Genomic DNA, 24165 nt, shown 5'->3' on the forward strand with positions numbered 1-24165 from the left:
ACAATTACATTAAAAAAAATTTTTGTGTCTACTCACCAGTGTTAGCCTTTTTATATTCTAAGGTAGTTAGTGTGTTTTCTCTGTTCATTGTTAGAAGGGCTTGAGCCTGTGTCTGGTGGGTAAACCCCAGATTGCTTCTCCTTACTTTTAGACTTGGCATGGTTTCTTCTGGACTGATGCTCTGTATTTATTTGCTAATTTACAAAAGTAATTATAACACATATATGTTACTATAAATTGGGACAAGATCAGTTTAAAGAACCAACTAAATTAGCATTAAGATTGAAATTATTGTAATATTTTGTTGCACATAGCAAGTTTCTGATTATAGTATTAATCAATGTAATGTCATTTACTTGAAAAAGTCAAATATACCTGATAGGATCTGCTAAAATGGTTTGAATACAGCTAGTAGAATCATAGAATTTCAATGGCAGAAGGAACCTTAGATACACTCTAAATCTAGTTCATTCTGTTTGTTTTGCAGTAATAAGATACAGGGCCATATAAGTTAAATGTCTTGCCCAAAGTTATATAAAGGTTTATTTGTGACAGAGCTGTGACTGAAACCCAGGACTTCAAACTACAGCCTATATTTTTTCAACTATAATAGAGCAGTGTAGTATCTCAAAGAATTAATATATTTTATGTACCTTTTGGTATGCAACTCTTTTAGTTAAATGACTTGAAGTCTCTGAATTAAGTGCAGTTATTAATTGGTTTGTTTCACTGTGTTTCTTGTTGCTGTTTATGGTAGCTTAAGACTGAGTTTGACAAATTGTTTGAAGATTTAAAAGAAGATGATAAAACTCAGGAAATGGAACCAGCTGAGGTACTGAGCCAGTATTTTCTATCTAAAACTATTCGAAATTTTAAAATGTAGTATTAATGTATACTTTTTTTTTTTTATCAGAAGATCAACTGTTTTCCAGATTCTTTGTGGGGTTTATTATAAGAAAGGACTTACTATATTTCTGTTTATGACATTTCTTATAGGCTATTGAAACACCATTGCTTCCACATCAAAAACAAGCTCTAGCTTGGATGGTTTCACGGGAAAACAGTGAAGAACTTCCGCCATTCTGGGAACAGCGAAGTGACTTATACTATAACACAATAACAAATTTTTCTGAAAAGGACCGACCAGAAAATGTTCATGGAGGAATTTTAGCTGATGATATGGGTTTGGTAATTACATTTTTTATTAAGTTAATAACATTTTATTTTTTAACTAAGATTTTTTTTTTAACTTTATTTATTTGACTTCACTGGTTCTTTATTGCTGCACACAGGCTTTCTCTTGTGGTGAGCAAGGGCTACTCTCCAGTTGAAGTGAGCAGGCTTCTCATTGTAGTGGCTTCTCCTGTAGTGGAACCCAGGCTCCAGAGCTCAGGGGCTTCAGTAATTGCAGCACACAGGCTACGTAGTTGCAGCTTGTGGACTTCAGAGCACAGACTTAGTAGTGCTTAGCTAAGCCTGCTGCATGTGCCATCTCTCTGGTCCAGGGATTGAACCTGTGTCCCATGCATTTCCAGGCAGGCTCTTCTCCTCTGGGCATAAGGGAAGTTCAGTAACTTAAGATTTATATGAAGTAGTCTTAAAGTAGATAGAGATGGGAATATATTGGTGCCAGTATGGGAATAGATATCACTGTTAGTGTAGAATGTAGTTTTTCCTATGGTTTTTACTTAAAATAATGCTGAATTTTTCTTCTTTTTCTTTCTTTTGGCTTGTTTGCCCAAGGTACAATTAAAATAATTGGCAATAATGATATAAACATGTTTCTCAATTTCTTTTGAAATTTAAGATTGCTTATCTTTTATAGGTTTTATTAAAGGAAAGATATGATTTGTTACATCAGCAGTTTTTATACTTTTTGGTTTTGATAATAAAATAAATTTTTCATTTTAACTCATTACTTGCTAATAGAACCAGCATATTTTTCAGTGAAAAGTGCACTCCAAAACAAAAACAGTTTTGATGAGAAAACTGGCATTGTTTTACATTTTTGCAAGTCTCTTTAATGTGTAGCTTAATAGTTGATAGCTGATTTCTTGTACCTGTTTTTTCATTCATTCTGTTGTTTTCATTGAGATGTACAGAGAAGATTAGTCCTCACATAGATATGTATTTGAAAGAGGTGTACTTTAGCAGTTTTTTTGGATAACTAGATCTTCTTTGCCAGAACATCAAATTAAGCAAGTGTTAGTTTATTAAAGGGCCTCCCTGGTAGCTCAGCAGGTAAAGAATCCACGTGCAATGCAGGAGACCCCGGTTTGATTCTTGGGTCGGGAAGATCCACTGGAGAAGGGATAGGCTACCCACTCCAGTGTTACAGCTTGTGGGCTTCTGTCTAGTAGTGGTAGTTGTGGCATTATATATAATTTCTATATATATATGGGCTCTGTAGTTGTGGGGCATGGGCCTAGATCCCCCTGAGCCTTTGGGGTCTTAGTTCCTCAGCCAGGGCTCGAATCCACATCCACTGCATTGGAAAGTGGATTCTTAACCACCAGACCACCAGTGAAATCCCTATTAAAGGTTAATAGTTATAATGTGGAACTTTTCTTTTTGGCTGTGCCATGTGACATGCAGGATCTTAGTTCCCCAACCAGGGATTGAACCTGTGCTCACTACACTGGGAGTGCAGAGCCTTAACCCCTAGACTGTCAGGGAAATTCCGATAATGTAAAAATTAAATATCATGTCAGTGAACTTTTTGTAGTCTGTTAAAATTCATTGGTGTAGCTTGCACATTGCATGGATATTTTACCCATGCATGATTTTGTAACATTAGGTATTGCTCATTTGGAATATATTGGTTCCCTGAGTTACACAGATCTGCCAAATGTTGATACATTTCATTATATAATATAAAAAATTTTATGTTCATGGGTATTCTGATCTTATTAGAAAGGCATTTACATTTGGGAAGCTTCTATGCTTATGGTGTTGATACAAGTTTTCTAATATAAATTTTGCTTAAAAGCTCAAATTTTATCATTAACCACAAACATTGTCAGTTTTTTCCTTTGGAATTGATAGGCTTACTTTGTTCATAGGCCCACTTTATTCATTTTTCAAGAAAATGTCTACGCTCAATCATAAATAACTAGTTGTCAGTCATTCTTTCAAGTTAAAATGGTGATACTTGGAAATGATGTGTGGTAATTAGTTGAGCTGCAATTCAGTCTCAAGTGATTTTTCTCTAGATAACATTCATGTTTTGGTATGGAAAAGAAGTATTTTGTGTTCTTCCCATCTTATTACAAGAATAGTTAAAAGATCCATACTTAAGAGGTGAGATTTGGTAAAATGAATGTGTACTGCTTTATCAAGAGCATTCTTAAAGTAAAACATTTTTTTTCTTTTTACTATATGTGTTAGTTAGAAATACGATGACTCCTGGTATAGTACAGTGTCAACTGCTTTGTTTCATGCTAAGGCAGCAGCAGCTTTGCCCACCATTGCATTTTGTGGAATTACTACAAATATCCAACACAAAGTTTGAGTAATATCAAAATATTTTTGACTGTACACACTCCTGAAAGAGTCCTAGGGGTACTTCTAGGAGCTATGGACCACACTTTGAAAATGGCTGCTTTACACTGCTTCCAACTTGAGATTTATTTCTGTGTTGCTCACTATAAATTCAGCTAAATAGTGGAAAATAATGAAAATTTTTATATTTCTTTTAAAAAATACAAAAGAAGTATCTTGTCGTTTATGCTCTATTGGTAAGATACAGCCTTTAAGTTTTGAAATTAAATTAAGTTTAATAAAATAATGACCTTATGTTCATACTGGAATTACTAATCATTTTAAGTTAGCTTTGAATTATGTGTCAGGTAAATAGTTGTGGTGTCATGATAAAGTTATTAGTTCAGGGTTAAATGTGAAAATTTAAATGGCAGTTGTTCAATAAAATAACATTTCTCAAAGATGCTTATAGTGTTTTAGAGTAAATTATTTAATAACTCCCAGTAATACGGAATGGTAAGACATTTCCTAATGTAATCAGTGAAATAACTTCATTAATATGTATATTATTTAGCATAATAATCAGCACACTTCTGTGGCCCTAAATGCTGTTTGATATTTTCTTACTTTATTTAAAAATTGGTTTTGAAATGTTTTCTGGTCATCTGGGTTTCAGAATCTGACCTTTTTTCTTTGTAAAACATTTTATAGGGCAAAACTCTGACAGCCATTGCAGTGATTCTCACCAACTTCCATGATGGCAAGTCTCTTCCTGTTGAAAGAATTAAGAAAAATCAACTGAAGAAGGTAAAGTATTAGTGTTTTTTTCCTAAACTCTCTGGTTTATTGTAAAACTTAAATTTTGTCATTAAAAACTTATTGGCAAAAAGTTGATAATACCCAATTTTTAGAGGTATGATGAATGGCCTTGTATATTGCTGATGAGAGTGAAAGTTGATACTACATTTTGAAGTCAGTTTGTAATATGTGTCAGAAGCATTAAAAGCATTTATAATCTTTGACTCAGTAATGCCATTTCAAAAAAACTGTCTGAAGAAGTTATCAGAAATGTATTTATTCCAAAGAGAAAAATACAGCTTTATTGTCACAGCATTATTTTAAACACAGAAAAGCAATACCTTTCAATAAGATGAGAATTAACTTATTATCCAACTATAAAATCCTATTTTTGAAGAATACTTTCATGGTCTTTTTTAGTTAAAAAAAAGAGGCCAGGTACATCTTCTATAGAATTTGAATCTTCATTTGTAAATACATATTTGTATATGTCTTAAGTGTAGTCACACATACTGTATGTGTCAAAATGTTAATAGTGATAATTCTGTCCTATTGATGAGCATATGGGTGACTATTCTTGATACTTAACTTATGTATATTTTTATATATAGTGTACATACACATAATATATTTATATTCAGAACCACTTCAGTATTCTTGCCTTGAGAACCCATGACTAGTATGAAAAGCCAAAAAGATAGGACACTGAAAGATGAACTCCCCAGGTTGGTAGGTGCCCAATATGCTACTGGATATCAGTGGAGAAATAACTCCAGAAAGAATGAAGAGATGGAGCCAAAGCAAAAACAAAACCTGTTTGTGGGTGTGATTGGTGATAGAAGCAAGGTCCGTTGTTGTAAAGAGCAATATTGCATAGGAACCTGGAATGTTAGGTTCATGAACCAAGGCAAATTGGAAGTGGTCAAACAGGAGATGGCAAGAGTGAATGTCAGCGTTCTAGGAATCAGCGAACTAAGATGGACTGGAATGGGTAAATTTAACTCAGATGACCATTATATCTACTACTGTGGGAAGGAATCCCTTAGAAGAAATGGAGTACCCATCATAGTCAACAAAAGAGTCCGGAATGCAGTACTTGCTGCTGCTGCTAAGTCGCTTCAGTTGTGTCCGACTCTGTGTGACCCCATAGATGGCAGCCCACCAGGCCCTGCTGTCCCTGGGATTCTCCAGGCAAGAACACTGGAGTGGGTTGCCATTTCCTCCTGCAGTGCATGAAAGTGAAAAGTGAAAGCGAAGTTGCTCAGTTGTATCCGACTCTTCGCGACCCCATGGACTGCAGCCTACCAGGCTCCTCCATCCATGGGATTTTCCAGGCAAGAGTATTGGAGTGGGGTGCCATTGCAGTACTTGGATGCAATCTAAAAAACGACACAATGATCTTGTTCGTTTCCAAGGCAAACCATTCAATATCATGGTAATCCAAGTCTATGCCCCAACCAGTAATGCTGAAGAAGCTGAAGCTGAATGGTTCTATGAAGACCCACAAGACCTTTTAGAAGTAAAACCCAAAAAAGATGTCCTTTTCATTATAGGAGACTGGAATGCAAAAGTAGGAAGTCAAGAAACACCTGGAATAACAGGCAGATTTGGCCTTGGAGTACAGAATGAAGCAGGGCAAAGGCTAATAGATTCTGCTAAGAGAGCACACTGCCAACAAAACAAGAGAAGACTCGACACATGGACATCACCAGATGGTCAACACCAATATCAGATTGATTCTATTCTTTGCAACCAAAGATGGAGAAGCTCTATACAGTCAGCAAAAACAAGACTGAGAGCTGACTGTGGCTCAGATCATGAACTCCTTATTGCCAAATTCAGACTGAAATTGAAGACAGTGGGGAAAACCACTAGACCATTCAGGTGTGGCCTAAATCAAATCCCTTATGATTATACAGGGGAAGTGAGAAATAGATTTAAGGGACTAGATCTGATAGACAGAGTGCCTGATGAACTATGGATGGAGGTTCATGACATTCTATAGGAGCAAGACCATCCCCAAGAAAAAGAAATGCAAAAAAGCAAAATGGCTGTCTGAGGAGGCCTTACAAATAGCTGTGAAAAGAAGAGAAGCGAAAAGGAAAAGAAAAGGAAAGATATACCCATTTGAATGCAGAGTTTCAAAGAATAGCAAGAAGAGATAAGAAAGCCTTCCTCTGCAATCAATGCAAAGAAATAGAGGAAAACAATAGAATGGGAAAGACTAGAGATCTCTTCAAGAAAATTGGAGATACCAAGGGAACATTTCATGCAAAGATGGGCTCAATAAAGGACAGAAATGGTATGGACCTAACAGAAGCAGAAGATATTAAGAAGAGGTGGCAAGAATACACAGAAGAACTGTAAAAAAAAGATCTTCACAACCCAGATAATCACAATGGTGTGACCACTCACCTAGAGCCAGACATCCTGGAACGTGAAGTCCAGTGGGCCTTAGGAAGCATCACTACAAACAAAGCTAGTGGAGGTGATGGAATTCCAGTTGAGCTATTTCAAATCCTGAAAGATGATGCTATGAAAGTGCTGCACTCACTATGCCAGCAAATTTGGAAAACTCAGCAGTGGCCACAGGACTGGAAAAGTTCAGTTTTCATTCGAATCCCAAAGAAAGGCAATGCCAAAGAATGCTCAAACTATTGCACAATTGCACTCATCTCACATGCTAGTAAAGTAATGCTTAAAATTCTGCAAGCCAGACTTCAGCAATACGTGAACCGTGAACTTGCAGATGTTCAAGCTGGTTTTAGAAAAGGCAGAGGAACCAGAGATCAAATTGCCAACATCCGCTGAATCATTGAAAAAGCAAGAGAGTTCCAGAAAAACATCTATTTCTGCTTTATTGACTATGCCAAAGCCTCTGACTGTGTGGATCACAATAAACTGTGGAAAAATCTGAAAGAGATGGGAATACCAGACCACCTGACCTGCCTCTTGAGAAATTTGTATGCAGGTCAGGAAGCAACAGTTAGAACTGGACATGGAACAACAGACTGGTTCCAAATAGGGAAAGGAGTACGTCAAGGCTGAATATTGTCACCCTGCTTATTTAACTTATATGCAGAGTACATCATGTGAAATGCTGGGCTGAATGAAGCACAAGCTGGAATCAAGATTGCCGGGAGAAATATCAATAACCTCAGATATGCAGATGACACCACCCTTATGGCAGAAAGTGAAGAAGAACTAAAGAGCCTCTTGATGAAAGTGGAGAGTGAAAAAGTTGGCTTAAATCTCAACATTCAGAAAACTAAGATCATGGCATCCAGTCCCACCACTTCATAGCAAATCAGTGAGGAAACAGTGGAAACAGTGGCTGACTTTATTTTCTTGGGCTCCAAAATCATTGCAGATGGTGATTGCAGCTATGAAATTAAAAGACGCTTAACTCCTTGGAAAGAAAGTTATGACCAACCTAGACAGCGTATTAAAAAGCAGAGACATTACTTTGTCAACAAAGTTGCATCTAGTCAAGGCTGTGGTTTTTCCAGTAGTCATGTATGGATATGAGAGTTGGACTATAAGGAAAGCTGAGTGCTGAAGAATTGATGCTTTTGAAATGTAGTGTTGGAGAAGACTCTTGAGAGTCCCATGGACTGCAAGGAGATCCCACCAGTCCTTACTAAAGGAGATCAGTCCTGGGTGTTCATTGGAAGGACTGATGTTGAAGCTGAAACTCCAATACTTTTGCCACCCGATGGCAAAGAGCTGACTCATTTGAAAAGACCCTGATGCTGGGAAAGATTGAGGGCAGGAGGAGAAGGGGACGACAGAGGATGAGATGGACCGACTCAATGGACATGAGTTTGGGTAAACTCTGGTAGTTGGTGTTGGACAGGGAGGCCTGGCGTGCTGCGGTCCATGGGGTTGCTAGAGTCGGACACGACTGAGTGACTGAACTGAACTGAAGAATTAATAAATAATTAGTTTATAAGGCAAATAAGTGGTATTAGAATGAAATGGTTGTTCTTCATTCTCAGCTAAAAGTCCAAAGAACTTAAAATAGGAATAATTTAAGTACAGTGTATATGCAAACTGTTTTTTCTTTTCGACTTTTCTACTGCTGCTGTTCTTCTGATTTTTTAGTTTTCAAAGATGCTGCATATCAGTTTCCTACCGCTGTTTATTAATTTTCCATTTTCCTAATTTCTAAGCTTAGTTGCATTTCCTCTTTATACTTTTATTGGGAGTTTAACTATGGTAATAACATGTAAGATTCAGTCCCCTACCCTGAATATTCCAGTGCTTTTTACCTTTTTTTCCCCCTACATTTTAGTTATTAAAACTGAAAAGTAGTACCTAAGACTACTTAGAACTTCATTGTTAATTACCTGTTTAACAGTAAGGCATTCTTTTTTTCCCCTTAAGATCAGCCATGCATTTAACGTGTTATGTAGTAGAAAGGCTTTAGGATATTTTGTTTGCTACATTAGTTGAAATTGAGACTAAGAATGTGATTTCCAGCAAGGCATTTACTGTAACAGAAATTTCATTATGTCAGATAGATTTGGATATTGCAAAGTTACAGAGTGAAATGTTAAATTCCATGAGATTGGAGCATTGTATTTGATAGGTTAGACTTTATATGTACATTTTTTTTGAACTTCATGAAGAAAAGGCTTGCTGAGCAAAGTCATTGAATGTGAAAAGAATAATGTAAAGGACATCCTTTATTTTATAGATAAATTTTTAAATTATTTCTGCATGCTATTTAATATAAGTGATTGTGCTGATTACTGAGGAAGACTGGGTAGGATGTCTTGACTAAAGGCATTTTTAACATCTGTTTCTTGGAGCTAATACTTTTAAAAATTATCTAATTTCTAGTCACATATTTCTAAATATGGTATATCTTAGATTTTTAATTTATTTAGACTCATACTGTTTTAAGGGGATGGATTTTCTTTTCAGCCACATTTTTAGAGAAATGTAAACTCTAGTGGAATTTTATATAATGTTTAAACTTGTCTTTTAAAAAATAAAATAAAATCTTTTATTGGCCTTAATTATAGGTAAAAATTACATTGTACTCCTGCTATCTAATCTTGAACCCATTCTGAGGTTTTGATTCAAAATAATGATCTTCCTTTCACAATATACCTACCTTTCTTTTTAAACTGAAAGAATTCATTTAATGAAACCCAATTTTATTTGTCATTCCTTTATACAGAATCAAGTCTAGAATTAAGATTGGAGGAACCTTGCTCTAGTAGATTCAGTTGAAAATACTTTCACAGAGAAGAATAAAAGTTTGCTTTTATAGAAGTTTTTGTGCTCACATAGATGGATTTTTGAAACAAAGAAACAGAAAGGGAAAAGAACAAAGAGTTGGCAGGAAAATCCCTGATAGAGCAAGGGAGGAGGTACTCTGATACCTGACTATTGGATCTATCCACTCTAGGAATTACAGAGAAAAAAAGGATGTCAATGGCAGCTTAGCTTCATTATAGATCTGTTATCTGTTGAGAAGGGACTCTTGGGTTTGAAAGTTTCTAGTGTTAGAATTCCTTTTAATTTTGAAGTAAATTTCATTCGTGACTGTTTCTCACAGTAATATGCCATTTATAATTGAATTTTGCTTTTTTGTTATTTCTTTTGAAAACGTTGAGACAGACTAGTTTTCTTTTTTTAGATACCTGTTAAAATTTTTTTTCAATTTGTACATTTTTCCTCTTAATGTACCTCCTTACATTGCTCCAGAATAGGGTAGCCATTTTAGTAGTCTTTATTGTGTAAAGTAAAGTAGTATAAAATAGGATATATTTTTAAGTTTATTTAAAACTGACAGCAGTACTATGTAAGAAATATGCCTTTTCATCTAGGAATGTAATGTTTACGATGAATCTATGGAACTTGGAGGAAACAATACCAGTGAAAAGGCAGCTGGACTAATCAAAGGTAAACCTTAATTTTGAACATGACCCCATAGATTTTTCCAATTTAATGATGTAATTCCACCTCTGGCTTTAGTACTGTACAAAAATTTCAGATATTTTTTACCAAAGAATCTCACGAAAACTGGTAGTCAAGAAAAATTTCATGAAGGAGGCCATGATGAAATTGTGTGGTAGCACATTAAAGAACCTGAGGAAGAACATTTTTGGTTGAGAAAAAAAGCCCCAGGAAAGGGCAGCTAAAAGCAAAACAAAGCAGAGTATCTTGCTCTGGGACCTCAGAATAATTTGTGCTATTTATAATGTAAATAAATAATTGAATATGAATAAACAGGCATGAATAGCAGCAGATTAAGATAGATAGAGCCAAATTAGAGGAGAAATGAAAAGGGATGCAGTTGTATGGTTGCATTTAGCAGTTAGTGACTTTCATAAAATTAATTTCTGAAGATTGGTTAGAGTAGAGCAAGACTGAAAATATTTTAAAAGAAGACTAGTAGATGAAGAAAGAAATAACATCTGTGTTCTGTTACGAATTTTGCCATGTTTGAGACAGGGGCAAAATAGATGGAGAGAGAGGCAGAATTGAGGGCTTTGTGGTGGGGGCAGGGTTTAGGAAAAAATTTTGTATGTAATGGAAAGAATAATTTGTTGGCCTTTATGAGGGAATGTGATCAATAAAATAGGTAGATGAGTTAGCATTAGAAGGAAAGGAAGTAATGCTGAGGAAAAATACAGTTAATTGAGAATTACAAAATATAAAAAAAGGAAAATTGATTAATTTGTAGAAGATGACATCTGATTTTCTTTACAAAGTGAAGTAGGTCATCTGCTGCGAGTAAAAGGAGTTGAAAATCTGGGCAGAGGACCCAGTGTATGATAGTAGTGGGTAAGGAGGCGCTGTGATAGGTAGAAGAGTTGCTAAGTGATACAAGGTTGACAACTGAGATTGGGAAGTGTAAATTTATTATACCACTTGTTTATTCATTTTTTTCTGCAGCAGCTCTCAGCTGCCTTGTATAGCAGGAAATACAGTCAGTGTGGGGACTGACTGGATGACTTCAGGGGAAACGACTAGGTTACAAAAAAGTTGAAGTTACTTTTGTGAGAAAATACTAGATTAGGAAATTGTATCTATTGAGTTAGAAAACCAGCTTTTTAAGAAAGATGCTTCTTGTCTGAGACAGTTTACTAATACTGTTTATCCTTTTCTTTGAAATGGAAGGATCTAGATGTAGTGGAGAACCCAGTATTTCAGATGTCAAGGGAAAGAATAAATATCCCAAGTCAGAATTCTCTAGCTCCCGCTCCAAAAGGTAAACTCTTTTATGGTTTGATTTTATGTAATATGTTTAAACTCTTTCTCTATTTTCTTACATATACAAGAAAGATATGACCATTATCTCCACAGCGTAGTTCTTTCAAATACATTCTTTAATTTGAAACTGCTAAAATCATTGTGACTTAGGGAGGTAGACTGTTCTTATTTTATAGGTTAAAAAGTAACATTAATATATAAAAGAAGCAATTGGTAATTTTTAATAATCACTATCTTTCTATTATTTTCCTATTTGTTTCACATAAGAACTGAGATCTTACTCTTGGGTTTTTTGTTTTCATTGAGACTTTAGAAGAGTTTTCTTTGTGAATTTAAGGAGTTGAGAACCGATGTATATTTATTGGACGACTTGACAAAAGCATTGTCTGCTCATCTGAGTTGTTTCTCAATTCACCTTTAGTAGAAATAAAGCATGATAAAGTTATTTATGGACAGTATTATATTCATGTAGACTGGAAGGAGAATTTGAATAAAACCCATAATGCCCCTCTGATTTCCACTTGAATTGTTAAGTTTATAAATTTTATTTATTCTCTGAGGTAGATCTAAATACTTGGCTTTTGTGTTTTGTTGTTCACTATCAATACCTGCAGGTATGACCCCAAATCTGAGTCCCTCTTAGCTATTCTATTTGAAATAGAGATTTCAAATCTGGGGCTTTGTTAATTGTTCTGTCTTTAATACCTGTCTGAACTGAGGATAAAACCAGGACTCATCAGTTTCCCTTTTATCTAGATCTCAAATCTATATAACTCTGAACTGACCATGAGTCTGGGTAACAAAGCACTATCAGCTGGACAAGATTAGGTTCAAGGGTGCGGAAATAATGATGACATGGGAAAAACAACAACCAACACACAAACTATTAATTAAACTATTAATTAAAAAGTAGATATATACTTAGTGTATAACAGGGACTATTTTAGAGGCTTTACATGTGGTAACACATTTTATCGTACAGAGTGAATTGTAACTTTATTCCTATTTTCCAAGTGAAGAAACTGAAACTTAGAAGAATATTAGGTAATTTGCCAAAAGTCACATAGCAAATAAATGGTGGAATGGAGATTTGAATCTAGGCAGTCTCGTTCCACAGTCCGTTGTTTCTAGGCACTTAAACATAGTACTGTACTACTTCTACACGGAATTTATAAAAGTTTCCATTATGAAAGAATTATATTTTTGCCTCTTAGCTGCTTACTTTGTATTGGAGGGTTTTCTTTGATAATCAGAATCACTTCTTTTTTGTTCTAGTTTTATACAAGTATTTTAATTGAATGACCAAATACTGAATAAAGTGTTGAAGAGATTACTATTCTAGAAGGTTTACTTTCTCAAATTTATTTTAATAATCATGATACTGTATTTTGTATAGTTAAATGCATCTGGCTGTGAAAACAAAATGCTTTTAGCAAATTTGGCTTTCATTTGTCAAATAAAAATTTTTTTCCTTTGAAATTTTCTCAAAAAATAAACCAGGGTAAGACAAAAAGCATTTGTATTACATTTATTAAGCATAGATTTTATATCCCATTTTATTTTGGGTTGATTAAAAAATTGTGTATACTTAATTTTAGGAGAAAACCTGCTGCTGTACAGTACACTGAAAGTAGTGATTCAGAGGAAGTTGAACCAAGTGAATTGCCACAGAAAATGAAAGGTAATATGAAATGAGTTGGATTTGATAATGTGTGCTATATTTTAATTTCCTAGTGTGACCATGTTATATTTGGTTTTATTTTTAGGCAAACTGAAAAGAACACAATCAGAGACTAAAATCAGAGTAAAAGGTATGTATATACATCTCAATATCCACTATCTATACTTAAAGATTATTAAAGTAATCATTGATTTGTATCTCATTGATTTGTATCTATCTAGCTTGGAATTCTTTAGTAATAGTTCTTAAACTTGACTACTTTTTACATTTAAACCATTTATGGAGCTTACCAAGGGTGTTAAATGAATGAAGCAAATTGAAAGAATAGTTTCAAATTAAAATCTAAGAGAAAATATTTAAACTGACTTTAGACAAAACGAAAATCTACTACTTATGAAATGACTTCAATAAAACCTGTTTTGTACATGTATAAATTGTAGTTACAGAAGTAGGGTGAGACTGCCTTTTTGTCAATATAGCTCAGCTATTATATTTAGCATTATACAAATTTATAAATGCTGAGTATCTTTACTTTTTCCTTTGTCTTTAAAACATAACTTTACTTTGTTTATCTCCTAATCTAATTGTATCATATTCCTAGGTTAAGAAATTGTGTTGCATTTGGAAAATAACTTATCACCATTTGACTGATCTGAAAATTTGGCAGCATCTTTGTTAAACGTTAAACACCTGTTTCATTGAACATATTCTCCTTCCACCTAGGAGCTGAATCACTTTGCATTTGACTGCTTCTACTTTCACATTTCTTCCTTAGGAGAAGCTTCAATTTATCATGAATGACTGTTTCTTCTCTGAGCTAGAAAGATGCTTAGTGTCAAAAGAGGCAGTTTTGGTTACTAGAAATTATTTTATATTTATTGAATAATACAAACTCTTGAAGTGTGTAAGTGGTATTATGTTTCCTATCCTTAGAAAGTTATCTGTACTTAAGTACAGGAGAGAATTAGTTTTCAAATATCTTAATGATTCTGTGGTTTGTACTTTAGCAGGATCTTCTAAGGTTCAAGAAGATGCAGAATTTGCATGTGCACTTACTTCATCTACCCCTGTAACAAAAAAGAAAATGTTGAAAAGGGGTAAGTAAATCTGCTTTTGTTTGGTTAACTTTTTCTGTTTCTCAAATAAAAAAATTTTAAATGACAAAAGTATAAAACCATATTACAAGAAAAAAGTAGAGAAAAAAAATAATCTCATTTTTAAAAGTACAATTTTATGTATTTTCCTATTCTATTTGTTTTAGTTAGGCTAAAAATATGATGGGCAGAGGTCTCTTACTCATCTGAGTAGCAGAGATATTGTTTCCAGTAAAGGCACAGAGCAATTTATGGCCGTTTTGAAACTTAATTTGGATTAATTAGAATTGTAAATATTTATTATTGGTATGAGAAGAATTTGTTTTTCAATTAAAAATGTGAGTGATATTTATTATTACTTTGTAATTTGTAAATCGTAAGAAAAAAGAGTCTAAATATTTGAAATGGAAAGAGATTGGACTGTGGTTAAGGAGATCTAACAGATTATTTTATCTCTGTACCTTAGTATCTTCCATTTTACATATTGAAGATGCAGCAGACAAGTCTATTTTCATGGGGCTTATGTCTAATGATGAGGTGGAAACATAAAATAAACATGTAAACAATTTAAAATGTTTTTAATTTATTTTTTATTTAAGTGTAGTTGCTTTACAGTATTATATGTTACAGGTGTACGGTTTTTAAAGGTACTACTCCACTTACAGTTATTATAAAATATTGGCTATATTCCCCATGTTGTACAATATATCCTTGTAGCTCATACCTAATATTTTGTACTTACTCCCCTATCTCTCCTTTGCGGCTCCCCTATTCCTTCTCCCTACTGTTGACCACTAGTTCTCTATATCTGTGAGTCTACTTTTTTGTTATATTCACTAGTTGGTAGTATTTGTTAGATTCTCCTTATAAGTGATATCATACAATATTTGTCTTCTCTGTCTGACTTATTTCATTTAGCATAATGCTCTTCAAGTCCAGTCATGTTGTTTCAAATAGTAAAATTTTATTTTTCTTTTTGAAAATACTACTTGTTTTATTTATTTTTGTTGTTGTTCAGTCACTCAGTTGTGTCTGATTCTTTGAGACCCCATGGACCACAGGATGCCAGGCTTCCTTGTCCTTCATTATCTCCTGGAGTTTGCTCAAACTCATGTCCATTGAGTTGGTGATGCAGTCCAACCATCTCATCCTCTGTTGTTCCCTTCTTCTCATGCCCTCAGTCTTTCTCAGCATCAGGGTCTTTTCCAGTGAGTCGGCTTTTCTCAAGTGGCCAAAGTATTGGAACTTCAGCATCTGTCCTTCCAATGAATATTCAGTTACTTTCCTTTAGGATTAACTAGTTTGATCTCCTTGATGTCCAAGGAACTCTCAAGAGTCTTCTTGAACACCACAGTTCGAAAGCATCCATCTTCAGCGTTCAGCCTTCTTTATGGTCCAACTCTCACAGACGTCCATGACCACTGGAAAAACCATAGCTTTGACTAGATGGACCTTTGTCAGCAAAGTAATGTCTTTGCTTTTTACTACGCTATCTAGGTTTTTCATAGGTTTTCTTCCAAGGAGCAGGAGTCTTTTAATTTTGTGGCTGCGGTTGCCATCTGCAATGATTTTGGAGCCCAAGAAAATAGTCTGCCACTATTTTTGTTGTTTCCCTATCTGTTTGCCATGAAGTGATGGAAACGGATACCATGATCTTCGTTTTTTGATTGTTGAGTTTTTAAGCCAACTTTTTCACTCTTCTCTTAAACCTTTATCAAGAGGCTCCTTAGTTCCTCTTCACTTTCTGCCATTATTTGTTTTTAACTTTTTCTTTTGGCTGTACCACATGGCTTGTGAAATCTTAGTTCCCAGACCAGGGATTGAACATGGGCCTTAGCAGTGAAAGTGCTGAGTTCTAACCACTGGACTACCAGTGAATTCCCCAAATTTCATTCTTTTTTAATGGCTGAATAATATTCCATTGTGTGTGTATGTGAGACATCTTTTTTTTTTCCATTCATCTGCTGATGGACACTTAGGTTGCTCTGTATCTTGGCAGTTGTAAATAATGCTGTTGTGAACATTGGGGTGAGCGTGTTTTTTTTAGAATTAGTGTTTTTATCTTTTTGTGTATATCCAAGTGTAGAACTGCTGGGTCATATGGTTCTTTGAGAAACTACCTTACTGTTTTTTCAGTTGCTGTACCAATTTTTATTTCCACTAATAGTATATGAGGGTTCCATTTTCTCTACAGCCTCACTAACATTTGTTATTTGCATTCTTTTTGATGGCAGCCATTCTGACAGGTATGAGGTATTTGATACCTCATTGTGGTTTTGATTTGCATTTCCCCAATGGTTAGTGATGTTGAGCATATTTTCATGTGCCTGTTGGCCATCTATATTTCCTCTTTGAAACAATGTCTGTTCAGGTCTTCTTTCCATTTTTTAATTGGGTTATGTTTTTGATGTTGAGTTATATGAGCTGATTGCATATGTTGGATATTAATCCCTTATTAGTCATATCATTTGCAAATATATCCTCCCATTTAGTAGGCCTCCCATTTAGCTTATTTGTTTTGTCAATGGTTTCTTTTGCTGTGCAAAAGCTTTTAAGTTTAATCAGGTCCCATTTGTTTATCTTTGCTTTTATTTTATTTAGGCGATGGATCCAAAAAATATTGCAGTGATTCATATCAAAGAGTGTTCTGTTTTCCTGTAGGAGTTTTATAGTATCTGGTCTTACATTTAGGTCTTTAGTCTATTTGGAGTTTATTTTCATATGTGGTGTTAGAGAATGTTCTACTTTCATTTTTTTACATGTAGCTGTCCAGATTTCCCATCAGCACTTATTGAAGAGGGTGTTTTCCATTGTATACTCTTGTCTTTTTTGTTGTAGGTTAATTGTCGATAAATGTGTAGGTTTATTTCTGAGCTCTCTGTACTGTTACATTGATCTGTGTGCCACAGCCATACTGTTTGGATTACTGTAGCTTTATGGTATAGTTTGAAGTCAGAGAGCATGATTCCTCCAGCTCTGTAAAAATCACTGCTACTAAACAGAAAAAAGAAAAAAAAATGAACCTATTTACAGGGCAGCAGTGTAGATGCAGACATAGAAAACAGATTTGTGGACACAGTGCGAGGAGGAGAGGGTGGGACAAATTGAGAGAGTAGCATCGAAACATATACATTACCTTATGTAAAATTAGATAGCCAGTGGGAGTTTGCTGTATGACACAGGGAGCTCAATTCTGGTGTGCTGAGACAACCTGGGGGCGGGGTGGGGTGGGAGGGAGGTTCAAGAGGGAGGGGACATATGTATACCTATGGTTGGTTCATGTTGATCCATGGCAGAAAGGAGCATACTAATGTAAAGCAGTTATCCTCCAATTAAAAATAATTTAAAGAAAAAATGAATGAAAAGAAATGAGGACACTTTAAGAGACTTCTGGGAAAGCAGCAAGCTCACTAATATTTGCATTATAGTAGTCCCATAAGGAAAAGAGGAAAAGAAAAAGCCTGAGATGTAATAGCTGAAAACTTAACTAACCTGGGAAACAGTCACCCAAATTGAGGAACAACTGAGTTCCATACAGGATGAATCCAGGGAGGAACATGCTAAGACACATTGTAATTAAAATGGCAAGAATTAAAGAGTAAATATTTAATGCAGCAAAGAAAAAGCAGCAAATAACATACAAGGGAACTCCCTTAAGGATATCAGTTGATTTTTCAGCAGAAACTCTGCAGCCCAGAAGGGAGTGGCTTGATAAATTTAAAGTAATGAAAGAGAACAACCTACAACCAAGAATACTCTACCCAGCAAGAGTCTCCTAAAGATTTGATGGAGAAATCAAAAGCTTTACAGACAAGCAAAAGATGAAAGAGTTCAGCACTACAAAACCAGGTTTACGACAGTTGTTAAAGGAACTTCTCTAGGCAAAAAAGGAAAGGCCACAACTAGGAACAAAATTACGGAAAGAAAAAACTCACCAGTAAAGGGCAAACGTACAGTTAAAGTAGAAATCATCCTCATACAAAGCTAGTTATGGAGGTTAAAAGACAAAAGTAGTAAAATCATCTATGTCCACAATAAACAGTTAAGGAATACACAAAAAAATTAGATGTAAAATATCTCAAAAGTAGTTATCATAAGGGAGTTTTAAAATGCATTTGAAATTAAGAGATCAGCAACTTAAAATAATTATGTATGTATAGAGACTGTTGTACAAAAACCTCATTAGTTCAGTCATTCATTCGTGTCTGACTCTTTGTGACCCATGAACTGCAGCATGCCAGGCTTCCCTGTCCATCACCAACTCTCAGAGCTTACTCAAACTCATGCAGTGAGTCAGTGATGCCATCCAATGATGGTGATGCGATCTCATCCTCTGTCGTCCCTTTCTCCTCCTCCCTTCAGTCTTTCCCAGCGTCAGGGTCTTTTCCAGTGCATCAGTCCTTTGCATCAGGTGGCCAGAGTATTGGGGCTTCAGCTTCAGCATCAGTCCTTCCAAAGAATATTCAGGACTGATTTCCTTTAGGATTTACAAAACCTCATGGTAACTGCAAACCAAAATCTATAAAAAATTTGCATACAAAAAAGAAAAAGGAGTGCAAGTTTAACACTAAAGATAGTCATCAAATAATAAGAGAAGGGGAAAAAAGACGTACAAAAGGAAATCCAAAATAACTTCCAAAATGCTAATACGAAGAGATATATATATCAATAATTATGGACCAAATGTTCCAGTCAAAAGACATAGAATGGGACTTTTCCTTATGGGCAGTGGTTAAGACTTTGCCTTCCAGTTCAGGGGGTTCAGGTCAATCCCTGGTCAGGGAGCTAAGATCCTACATATTTTGGGGCCAAAAAACCCAAAATGTAAAGCATAATCATTATTTTAACAAATTCAATAAGGACTTTAAAAATGGAGCTTCCCTGGTAGTTCAGTCGGTAAAGAGTCCACCTACAATGCAAGAGACACAAGAGACTCTGGTTTGATCCCTTGGTCAGGAAGATCTCCTCGAGGGATGCATGGCCATCCACTCCATTATTCTTACTTAGAGAATCCCATGGACAGAGGAACCTGGTGGGCTATAGTCCATAGGGTGGCAAAGAATCAGACACAACTGAAATGACTTAGCAAGCAGCAAACATTAAGAAAATAAAGGAAAATAGTGAAATAAATACTGACCTAAGGTTCCTGGTTAAAAATTGTGAAAGGAGTACATCAAGGCTGTATATTATCACCCTGCTTATTTAACTTATATGCAGATTACATCCTGTGAAATGCCAGGCTGGATGAAGCACAAACTGGAATCAAGATTTCTGGAGAAGTGTCAATAAGCTCAGATACACAGATGACACCACCCTTATGGCAGAAAGCAAAGAGGAACTAAAGACCCTTTTGATGAAGGTGAAAGAGGAGGGTGAAAAAGCTGGCTTAAAACTCAGCATTCAGAAAACAAAGATCTTGGCATCTGGTCCCATCACTTCATTGGAAATAGATGAGGAAACAATGGAAACAGTGACAGACTATTTTCTTGGCTCCAAAATTATTGTGCATGGTGACTGCAGCCATGAAATTAAAAGACACTTGCTCCTTGGATGAAAAGCTGTGACAAACCTAGACAATGTATTAAAAATTAGAGATATTACTTTGCCAGTGAAGGTCCATCTAGTCAAAGCTATGGTTTTTCCAGTAGTCATGTACAGGATGGAGAGTTGGTCCATAAGGAAGATGGAGCACTGAAGAATTGATGCTTTCGAATTGTGGTGTTGGAGAAGACTCTTGAGAGTCCCTTGGACTGCAAGGAGATCCAACCAGTTAATCCTAAAGGAAATCAGTCCTGAATATTCATTGGAAGGACTGATGCTGAAGTTGAAACTCCAGTACTTTGGCCACCTGATGGGAAGAGCTGACTTATTGGGAAAGATTGAAGGCAGGAGGGAAAGGGAATGAGCGAGGACAAGATGGTTGGATGGCATCACTGATTCAAAGGACATGAATTTGAGCAAACTCTGGGAGATGGTAAAGGACAGGGAAGCCTGGTGTGCTGTAGTCCATGGGGTCACAAAGAGTTGGATACAATTGAGCAACTAAACAACAACAACCTGTTTAAGAAGGTGATATTTGAACTAGCAAAGAATGATGAGAAAGAGTTAAGTTTAGTCTAAAATTAGAAATAGAAAATTCTTTTTAGATTACTCTTGATCCTAACTTTAGAAATTTTAAGAAATGTGGGACTTCTCTGGCAGTTCAGTGGTTAAGACTCTGCTCCTAATGCAGGTAGCAAGGATTAGATCCCTGGAAACCAAGATCCCAGAAGCTGTGGGGCACAGCCTACCCCGCGCCCCTCCCCCCCACCAAATCTCAGTTTATAGGCAAGGAACAGGAACACACAGTGTATGGAAGTGTAAATTACCTTGGATAACAAGTAAGCCATACAGTGAACCCAAAGATACATGACTTAGAACTCTTGATATCTACTGGGAGATATGAAAAAATAGTTTTATCACATTATTTTAGCAACATATTAGAAAAAATGTCAGTACTGTCCAGTAGGGAAGTGGAAAATAAAATTATAGTGTGTCCTCCCATAGGGTGTCTTAAATGTCCTCATGTGGCAGCTGGCCTCTCCCAGAGAGTGATCAGAGAGAGAAGCTGACTAGACAGAGGGAGAGGGCATCTGAGTCAGAAGTTGTGTCTTTTATAACGATCTCAGAAGTGATACACTATCATTTCTACCATATCCTGTTGGTCATATTGTTGTTTAGTCACTAAGTTGTGTCTGACTCTTCGCAGCCCCATGGACTGGAGCGCACCAGGCTCCTCTGTCCATGGGATTTTCCAGGCAAGAATACTAGAGTGGGTTGGCATTTCCTTCTCCAGGGGATCATATATACCAAGTTTAGTTGAATGTGGAAGGGGGCTATACAAGATTGTGACTTTGGGGAAATAGATACCATTTGGGCCCATTGGAGTCTGATACCACATTAACTATAGTACAAATTCAGAAAACTGCATAAAACAATTTAATAACTATGAATAACCTAACAAGTATTAGGAGATATTCCATACTTCCTCCCTATACCCTTTCTCAGTCATCATTCTCTACATTCCCCATAAACAATCACTATTCAGATTTTTAGTTGTATAAAGTGGCAAGATAAAATCTAGTTCCTGATACTTCATTATGGTTAGAAACAGAAGGTTTTTTGTTTCTTTTTAATTACTCCTAATTTCTCTTCATAGAGGCACATTTTTGACATATCTTTATTGACTTCATGTATGTTTGAGAAAAACTGCTGAAGGATGTGTCGCTGATTCATTCTTTCAGGGGCATCTGCAGTGGAGAGTTCAAAGAAAACTGATGTTGAAGATAAACCAAGAACAACACTGATCATCTGTCCACTTTCTGTATTAAGCAACTGGATGGTAAGTCTTTACAGCCCTTTAAAAATATAATTTATATTTGTCTTACACTATAAGAGAGTCATTCATTGGGAGAAATATGGTTGGTCAGCACTTTATAGTTAAATTCAAATAATTGTTAATTGACTTGGGGCTATTTTTACTGAATTGAAGTAATTTTTCTCTGAAAATGTATAGTAGAGAAAGAAACATTGTCAGTTGCTATTGTAAGATTTGACTTGTACTTCCACCTCTTTTCTTTCTGTCTCCTGAAGTAGGAAAGGTGTATAATTTAAGACCACATCATATTTATGAACTGTTGAAATCTCTTTCTTAAGCACACCACTAATGATAACTTGTTTATTTTAACAGCTTATTACAAACATTTAATGAGCTCTTATGTGCTCAGTTTTTCCTAAACTCTTTTCATAGATTTTCTCAATGAATCCTCACAACTAGTATTCTCATTTTCCAAGTGACTGAATTAAAACACAGAGAAATTAAATAACTTGCTTGAGGTCATCCAGCCAATAAATGACAGAGCAAGGAGATAGTATCCAACATTCTGACTCTAGAGCCTATACTTCTAACTCGCCAGAAAAATATAGTCTTTTTTTTTTCCCTTCGAGATTGCTTTTCTGTTGTAAAACATTACATTGGAATGGAGCCTTTTTTTTGTGTAGGAGCAGCTTGGTTCTATTTCCTTTCTAGTTTGACCTTCAAGCTGCATGTTATAATGAAATAATGACTGTTGGAAGCATTGTGAACATAAAGACCACTGGATTTGAACTTCCATTCTTGCCACCTGTGAGGTTATCTGCATCTGTCCTCAACTTGCCTCCTTTTATCTCAGACGTGGAAGAGTTCTCACTCTTTGTAAGATCAGTACATTAGTCTATACATTAGATTCCATCTCTTTCTGCTTTTGCATTTTGTTATTCTTCCTCTTCCCTGGTTATCCAGTCTCTCTCCACTGGCTCTTTCATGAAACATACTCAGATCCTTTTGATTTTCAAATGCTTTCTCTTGATTATGTCTCACATTTAATGATTATGTCTCATTTTAAAGGAGTGATGGTTGAGCATATAGGGATATAAGAATTAGAATTTTGCAATCTCTGCAAGTTGCTCTCTTCCAAGACCCCCAGTGATATAACTGTACAGTACTGTAATAAGCAGGCTAGAAGTAACCTTTCCTTCCCTTCTTGGTCTTCAGATGTGGGAAAGAATCCAGTTCAAGGAGTAACATACCAATCCGACATACACCACATAATTTTTTTGGGTATTTAGGTTACCTATCCTCTCAGTGGAAAATTAAGTAGTAACTCCTCTATTTCATTCATGCAGACAGACACACACATACAACCTACCACAGTGACTACAAACTCAATACTATAGGTTCTCTTTTACCAAAAGAGTTAATTTTCTTTTATGTCAAGTCTAATCTTTCCACAAATATTATCTGTTCCATTTCAAGGCTAACACATTGATTGACTTTTCTCATACTGTTCTCTTTCTCCTTTCCTTTTCCACTTGATAAAATTCTTGATAAAATTCTCTTGATAATTGATAAAGATTTCCTGATAAAATTTCTGCATTTTCGCCTTTAATGTTTCATGTTTTATCTTCTTTATATTTTTGCCTTTGCTGTTTCAGATTTCATTCTCTCTTTAGCCCACAGCAAGTCTGGGTTTTGCTCCCGTCTTCGTTAGTCTCGTCAAAGACTTCATTGTTGCCATGTCCAATGAATTCCCTTTATCTTTTCCCCTGCGCTGACTTTGTTTTCCTTTTATTACTTTTTGTTATGTGTTATTTTGTAAATCATCTTTAACCGTTTTGGTAAATAGAGGGAATGAACATAAATTACAAATTAAAAAATTAATCTTGTATTTGTTCTTGAAACTTTGGTATTCTTTGGTCCTTCACTCAAGATTTTGTTTGCTCTCCTAGTGACCATTGTTTTTCTCCACCTCTTCCATACATCATATGTAGTCTGCCTTTTTTCTCCTAAGCTTTTTTTTTTAGTATTATAAAAATTTGTAATGAGATCCACATTCAGTTCAGTTCGGGTGCTTAGTCATGTCCGACTCTTTGTGACTCCATGGACTGCAGCACGCCAGGTCACCCTGTCCATCACCAACTCCCGGAGTTTACCCAAACTCATGTCCATCGAGTCGGTGATGCCATCCAACCATCTCATCCTCTGTCGTCCCCTTCTCTTCCCGCCTTCAGTCTTTCCCAGCATCAGGGTCTTTTCAAATGAGTCAGTTCTTCGTATCAGGTGGCCAGAGTATTGGAGTTTCAGCTTCAACGTCAGTCCTTCCAATGAACACCCAGGACTGATCTCCTTTAGTATGGAATGGTTAGATCTCCTTGCAGTCCAAGGAACTCTCAAGAGTCTTCTCAAAAGCATCAATTCTTTGGTGCTCAGCTTTCTTTATAGTCCAACTCTCACATCCATCCATGACTACTGGAAAAACCATAGCCTTGACTAGATGGACCTTTGTTGGCAAAGTAATGTCTCTG

At 35.7% G+C, this 24165-nt stretch overlaps 1 protein-coding gene across 2 annotated transcripts in view; it reads left to right on the forward strand.

The window, feature by feature from the left end:
- HLTF (helicase like transcription factor) overlaps window positions 1-24165 on the forward strand; it is a 62611-nt gene that overhangs the window by 15427 nt on the left and 23019 nt on the right. Inside the window, exons 6-14 of one of the 2 annotated variants that reach the window (XM_006063126.4) lie at window positions 758-832; window positions 997-1188; window positions 4192-4287; window positions 10119-10194; window positions 11416-11506; window positions 13107-13189; window positions 13275-13319; window positions 14197-14286; window positions 21567-21664. In XM_006063126.4, the coding sequence (XP_006063188.2) occupies window positions 758-832; window positions 997-1188; window positions 4192-4287; window positions 10119-10194; window positions 11416-11506; window positions 13107-13189; window positions 13275-13319; window positions 14197-14286; window positions 21567-21664 (846 nt within the window). The remainder of the gene's footprint in view (window positions 1-757; window positions 833-996; window positions 1189-4191; window positions 4288-10118; window positions 10195-11415; window positions 11507-13106; window positions 13190-13274; window positions 13320-14196; window positions 14287-21566; window positions 21665-24165) is intronic. The other variant, XM_006063127.4, reaches the window with a different exon arrangement.

The sequence above is a fragment of the Bubalus bubalis genome, chromosome 1 (assembly GCF_019923935.1).
Source record: "Bubalus bubalis isolate 160015118507 breed Murrah chromosome 1, NDDB_SH_1, whole genome shotgun sequence".
In the NCBI taxonomy this organism is placed as follows: domain Eukaryota; kingdom Metazoa; phylum Chordata; class Mammalia; order Artiodactyla; family Bovidae; genus Bubalus; species Bubalus bubalis.